General features: G+C 38.3%; 1 protein-coding gene across 1 annotated transcript; it reads right to left on the minus strand.

Annotated features, from left to right (window-relative positions):
* Positions 1 to 3,964: 3,964 nt before the first annotated feature.
* Positions 3,965 to 5,511, minus strand: LOC147819296 (uncharacterized). The gene is made up of 5 exons (XM_087173220.1): positions 5,343 to 5,511; positions 5,126 to 5,222; positions 4,807 to 4,926; positions 4,355 to 4,433; positions 3,965 to 4,194 (listed from the first exon to the last, which is right to left on the minus strand). The coding sequence occupies exons 1-5, from the start codon at positions 5,450 to 5,452 to the stop codon at positions 4,106 to 4,108; spliced, it is 495 nt and encodes a 164-aa protein (XP_087029346.1). The 5' UTR covers positions 5,453 to 5,511; the 3' UTR covers positions 3,965 to 4,105.
* Positions 5,512 to 7,069: the final 1,558 nt, after the last annotated feature.

Raw genomic sequence — 7,069 nt, forward strand, 5'->3', positions numbered from 1 at the left:
AAATTCTTTAAGTTAAAGCCTCAGTTCATCAAAATTAAGTCGAAACATATTTTCTATACCTATTTTTGTTTTACCTATAATTTGTGGGGGAATGATTAAATGGATAAATACTAATCTCTCTCCAATGTGGCTTCCAAATCTCTGATTTCACAAATAGTCACCTGTTTTGTGAATGACCATCAGGCTCTTTACCATGTCAGTGAACAATGAAGTGATTTCACACACCCAATTTGTAATTTATATGGTCACTGTGAGCTTGAAAAGGAGTGGCCCTGGGGGGTGACTATTACTCTACTATCATATTGAACGGAATTTTACCACTTTATTTATTGATTTGTACATGAATTCATTCTGGTTCACAGCAATCTGTTGAAGAACTTACTCATATTTTTTGAGTACTTTTGTGAATTTTAAACAAAATATAAAAGAGTCTATGAAAAGCAAATTTATTCATTAAGAAAAATCCAGTAATGATTCTTGAGACCAACTTGACAAAACATATGATTTGGTGGTCTTGTGGAAATCATTACATGGTTAGAGGTCACTCATTCAGGTCAGTAAGTCACGGCCCGTCCTCCAATGTATAGTTTGACCCCCACCTTTAAAGACTACACCATGACAGGTCAAGCTAACACGTACTTCTCATTTAAAAGTAAAATTTTAAGGTAAAAACACAAACAACTTCTAGTGTATGCTTTTATTTTTTTTCATAACAACTACCAGACACAGTCAGGACTAAGGAAAAACTGTTTTTTTAAATGAAGCCTACCAAAATCATGCCTTTTTTGGTTAATGAATTTCAGCATTGAAGCTTGTTAGGCTTTGCAGGTGGAGAGTCCATAGCCCAGGCAAGCCCATTCACTGGTTATCTCCATGAAGCCTGGTGCTGAGCTGAGTCCACTCGCTAGAATCAAAACATGGATGGAAATTTGGTCATTCCAGATTCATTTCTCATATTCCTTTGTCTATATATAAACAGGGATTGCACTGAATTGTATCATTTAAGTAAACAAAGAAGAAACACTGCAACAAATAATGTGAGCAATGTGATCATTTAAAATAGTTTTGTATATAAATGATGACACAATCTGGTCCAACTGAGCATATAAGAATTAGTCATCTGATTTATGAATGACCATTAGATGTCTACTATGTTAATGAAGAAAAAATGATTTTATGCACATCATTTGTTATTCATGTGGTCATTGTGCCAATTACAGACATTTCTTAGAGACACAGAGAAGTCATGCACATATACTGCATGGTAAACAATGGCAAACAACATCAGGCCAAATGTAATTATAAACATATGAATGTGATGGCATCACATTCATCTGGCCAATTACATTGAAGTTAAAAAGACGACTGGCTCTTCAAACAGATGCATTAACACTAAACTCTGATGCCAGTTACATTCAAGTGGCAACCTACCGGGCTGAAAAATGAAGCCAACACAGATGTGCAAAAAACTGCAGTTCCTCAAATGGCCACTTGAGGCGGGCTTCAAAAGCGAGTCAATCCCTAGAGACTCCCATGTTAAAATTCCAACTTTACAACAGAAATAAACATGTTTATAGCCTGGTACAAAAAACAGTTTTGGTGTCTATAGTTAATTTCCCCCTTCATGAAAACTGCAGTGGTGAATTTTTATACAACTCACCAGTTTGAGTTTTATTAAGGTTTTTAGTTACACATAATTGAGGGCATGGCTGCTTTAAGTGACAGGTGGGTGCTGTCACAGTTGTCTAGCTGCTCAGTGTCTGCTATGTGTCAACATAGCTCATTCGGGTCACTGAGCCGTATTTGTGTTTGTTTCGTGTTGGTGGCTTTTGCTTTTTCATGCATATATCGGACAAATAATATTGCTTGTTGTGCAGTTAATTGACAGAACGTGAGGAGGTCTGTGCTCCTGTGTATTGAGGGGAGTGACATTCTGGCATTATTTTGTTTATAAGTTAGCACTAATTAGCAGGTATCAGTGTCTGCACTCACCTGGCTTGTTAGCTTAACTGATGGACTAGCCAATTAGCCAGCAAATGAATTAGCCTTCGGTTAGCCATCAAGGGAGACTTCTAGATTTCCAGATGTGCTAACGGGGGTGTATCTTCTCCACACTTATTAAACCTTCATACACATAGCCATATACACCTAGACACCTTATTGGACACTGGATTGTATTTCAACGTCGCCGCCATATTGTTCAGAGCAAGACTGTAAACAAGCGCAGGTAAACGGAGGACCTGCAGTTTTTCTGGATAAAAAGCTCCATAACATTTATATTTCTCAATCTGTTTCATTGAGTGGTTTCTATATTCAATGGTGTATGATTTACATGCAGTGAAAATATGAGTTTGGTCTGTAGTTACTTAGAATGGTGATAATTTAGGCTGTAATCACTGTTTTCCATAAGGAGCTGTGTATCAACGTTAGGTTCAGATTAACTGGATTACTGGCATGGTGGAAAATATTTAATTGTCATAAGGAATTGTAAGACTCACCTTACTTTACTAAATTAAACTACTATTTACATTACATTTATAGCTCTGTTGGTAAGGTGTGAGTGGTGGAGCGAGAGAGAGCGAGCGCTGGTGACGGTGAGGTTGGTGACCGGAGTAGTGCTAAGAGTTAGTAGCTGCAAAGTTGCAGGGAAATGTGGGCACAGTTTTAGCTGGTTGTCGGAAAATAAATGCTGAACTCCTCGGGACCAAAGCCAATAATTAATTGTCATAAGGAAGACTTCTGTGCTAACCAAACTGCAGGTGACAAACAAGACACAGGAGGTGTCTTGTTTGTCACCTGCAGTTTGGTTAGCACAGAAACAAGACACTGTGTCTTGTTTGTCACCTGCAGTTTGGTTAGCACAGAAGTCTTCCTTATGACAATTAATTATTTTCCACCACGTTGCCTTATTCACTTAATGTAAACCTAATGCTGATACGCAGCTCCTTATAGAAAGCAGTGATTACAGCATAAACTATCATGATTCTAATTAACAAGGGACCAAACTTTTATTTTTACTGCACGTAGATCATAAACCCTTGAACATAAAAATGACTCATTGAAATCGGTTAAGGAATATAAATGTTTTATATAAATGGAGCTTTTTATCCAGAAAAACTGCAGGTCCTGTGTTTATTCCTATTTGTATACAAGGCAGTCTTGCCCGGACCAATATGTTGACGTATCACAGCAATGGGCTGAAGGGACAAATGCAGCGTCTATGTATATATGTCTATGGGCATATACAAGCAGAGTCAGACACTGCCAAGATGGTGACAGCACAGCAACCCACTCTGAGCTTCAAAACTGCTCTTCTGAGATCTATGGATGATGTCAGTGGGGCTACGTCCATCTTTATATACAGTTTATGGTAACAGGAGCTAGGTTTTCACTACCAGAGGTGGATGAGATACACCATAAAATGCTTAAAGCTCTGGATATTATTTGGCTGTTTTGGTTGACATTTCCTTTGAGTGTCATGTAGAGGCTAGGGCAATATGTAGTCTTGAGGTAGGGTGCTGGAGAGGGTGCCAGAAGTTATACCCGGGGACTTCAGTGCTCCTAAGGGCAATGACAGAGAATGCAGGGGTGGTTTGACTGGGAGAAACAGACCTCTCTGATCTGAACCCTGTGCTCATCATGGGCTCTTCATAACAAACACCATGTTTGGGCATATAATCGCTGTTTGAACAAAACCATGTATCTCAATATGTAGATTTTTTTCAGATCAAGAGAAGGATTAAGTGTTTCTTCATGGATTGAGAAGAGTTTAATCCTTTATAAATAAATTCTAAATACTATATTTTCCAGATCTGTTAACATGTAACAAACATCAATATTCCTATCCAGCTTTGGAAATTTGATAAAGAAGAGGAGGAAGTTATGTGAAATGAAAGCATGGGATGGTTCCCTTTTCATGCTCAGTTGCAGGATGAAAAAGCACACATACACATAGAGAGCATAATAGAATTGCAACTTTTTTATTGATATTTCTCTCTATCACACTAAACTAACAGAAACAGCCAGGTCTAAGGGACAAGAACTTTTCTTTTAAATCAAATGTACCAAAATAATCATGGTCAAGTCATCTCAACATTGACTCTTGTTAGGCTTTACAGGTGGCGAGTCCATAGCCCAGGCAAGCCCATTCATTGGTCATCTCCATGAAGCCTGGTGATCTGTTGAGTCCACTCACTAGGAATAAAACATGGAGATTAGAATTAAAATTTTAGAATTAGAAATTGATCATTCGAGCAAACAAAGCAGGAACACTGCAACAAATAATGTGAGCAATTTGATTATTTGAAATAGTTTCGTATGTAAAAGATGACACAATCTGGTCTTGTCGACCCACCTGACAGGAGGTTGTAGAGGTTGCAGTAATTGAGGCCATCATCAAGAAGGCTGGTGAATCCAAGAGAAGTGGACTGTGCCTGGTGAGTAAGAAAGTACCAATTTATACTGATAATTTATGCAGTGGTACAAATGTCTTAATGGTTTCCAACACTTTTACAATCCAATACATTTAAAATCCAAGAGAAGTAGACTGTGCCTGTTAAGTAAGAAAGTAAATAGAAAAATAAATAGACGACTAAAGTATACTATAATTTATGCACTGTTAAGAATGACTAGATGGTCTCCAACACATTTACAGCTCAGTAATAATTCTGAATTTTTAATAAATATGTATTTAAAGCTATAGTCACTATTCTATTAATCCATATTTTGCCAGTGTGTCAGGTAACTACTTCAATTTTTTTTGTCCTTGATTAACAGAAGTCAGTTAAAAATTTCATTGATACTTACAGACACACGGCAGCCACCGGTCAGTACAGTGGGACTGAAGGTGAAGGTTATGCTCTCAGCCTGAAGGCCATCAAGGGAAGTGTGGTTGGCTTTGATAGCTCGAGGGGTGGCTGACACAAGCTAGAAGAGAGAACAACTCATGGTTACACTACATATATGATTTTTTACATTGACTTTGGTAAATAATTGTCAAAGTACTTGTTACTACCAATGTCTTTGATATATAATCAAAGACATTGGTAAATAATTTTTTTGTTATTGATTGTTGGAATTCGACCCATCTAAAACACCTTTTACTTGAACAATGAGTAGCTCTTACCATATACTGACATTCATCACAGCCAAGCAGTGGGTTTAATGATTGAATCTGTTGCAGCATTGTGGTGCTGAGTTCAGTGCAAGGTCTTGCAAAGAGCCTAGAAGAGAAGAGAAGTAACACAGTTTGGACACATTCAAGCTTTATATGTGAAACAAAACATCTTCTATTGATACACAAAATAACAGACTCTTAAACCAGATCAGCAATCGCAACTCACCACAGTGTTCTGCAGAAGGCATGGTAAGGAACAGGAACAGGGAAAGGGGCAGCAGCTAAAGAGCCAATCAGTCCTGCAAAAAGAGCAGAGGCCAGCAGCAGAGTCCTCATGGTCACAGTGAAGCAGGTTTCCTTCTCCTATAGTGCAGTGTTACTGTTGAGAGTGTGCTGGTTGCTGATTCCCTTACAAGCCCATTTATATAATATATGAGGCTTGTCATGAGGGTCAGTAATGATGCTTGAAATTGATTTGGTTAAGGTTATGACTTGTGGGATATTTTGGTGATTGTCTGACTTGGTGGTCTTGTGCTGATTGTTCTAATTACTGGGAATGACCAAATGTTATAAAATATGATAGTACAATGTGACACACGTGACATTTTTAGAGGTCAAATGTTTTGTCTTTTATTATACCTAGGGATGGAAGTTCCTCTCCATACACATTTTAAACTATATAAGAATGCTCTGCTATGATTAAAATTTTGTTTTCCTGCATAAAAAATGACAAAAAAGGAAAACTGGGGCTCGATGCACATTTGCACTTACTTCCTCATTGAAAAATCAGGCTTTGGGCTTATCCTACCACCGCTGCTTGCACTATGTTAACAGGTGAAACAGCAGAGCGTATCAAGATAGTTAGCTGAGGAAACATCTGAGAGACTCAGCCACATGTTTGAGCCTCAGTCAGACCCAGACTCAAGAGTTTTTAAGGAGTTTATTTTGAACCTTCCAGTCTTTTGACATTATTATTGGATCTATAATCTTAGTAGTTTTCAGGGAAAGGGTTAGTTGGGATCAAAGCATGCTGTATAAATGCTTGACTTCAACTTTTTTGGCTTAAATTCATCCATCGGCTGCACTTTTTGACTATAACAAATGGAATTTTTCCTTCTGTCTCTGCTACCTGTGATAAGTTTAAGTCAAGTGATGGGAAGCTCAAGAGTTTCTGGATGACATTTTTCATTTGTACAGCGACATATACAGCAAACAGCTAATCCCTAACAGTTTCTCTGATATTGGCTTGCTCCAGCTATGCTCTAAGTCTTTCCCCTGCATTACAACAAGCCCTCATGTTCGGTGTGGTCATAGCAAAAAGTCTTATCTTGAGAGAGTGAAAATCAGATTCCCTTCCTTACTTTAAACAAGTTTAGGTCAAAACCAAGTACATGGCTGGTGTGCATAATGTCTATATGCAAAACTGAGAACATTGTTGAAAACTGTTTTGGGACCACTGTCAACATCTGACATCATTGCGTCTCATATTAGACAGTATTGCAATGTACTGTATTGTATTGCTTTGTGCTTTGATCCGCCAGGATTTCAGTTTTCTGGCCTTCGTCTTGGGCATTCCTCGTCCTCACTTGGTCTTGGCTCCATGTTTCTGATCCTCAGTCCACTTTTGGATATTTCAGTCGTTGTACGGACTGTAGTGATGTGTGGGTTAGCAGTTCAAACACAGAAGCCAGGGGCCGCATCTTCTGGAGGAAGCTGCTGTGAGGCCATTGGTTTTCAAATGCAGCCTCCGAAGGGTTCAGCCTCTGAATTGGGACACAGCTAGATCATTCGTGTCTGATGAAAAATTAAGCTTAAACTATGTTCACATTTTAGACAATGTAATTAATATTTTCTTCCTACTCTATGCAGCCTATTATTTGATCCACCCACAACCCATCAGCTGTTAATCAGAATGTTAATCTTACGGACTCGGCCTATTTCGATCTGTGGATT

This window comes from Seriola lalandi, unplaced genomic scaffold, assembly GCF_002814215.2.
Source record: "Seriola lalandi dorsalis isolate HSWRI2012SDOR001 ecotype SW California unplaced genomic scaffold, Sedor1 jcf7180002054126, whole genome shotgun sequence".
NCBI classification, from domain to species: domain Eukaryota; kingdom Metazoa; phylum Chordata; class Actinopteri; order Carangiformes; family Carangidae; genus Seriola; species Seriola lalandi.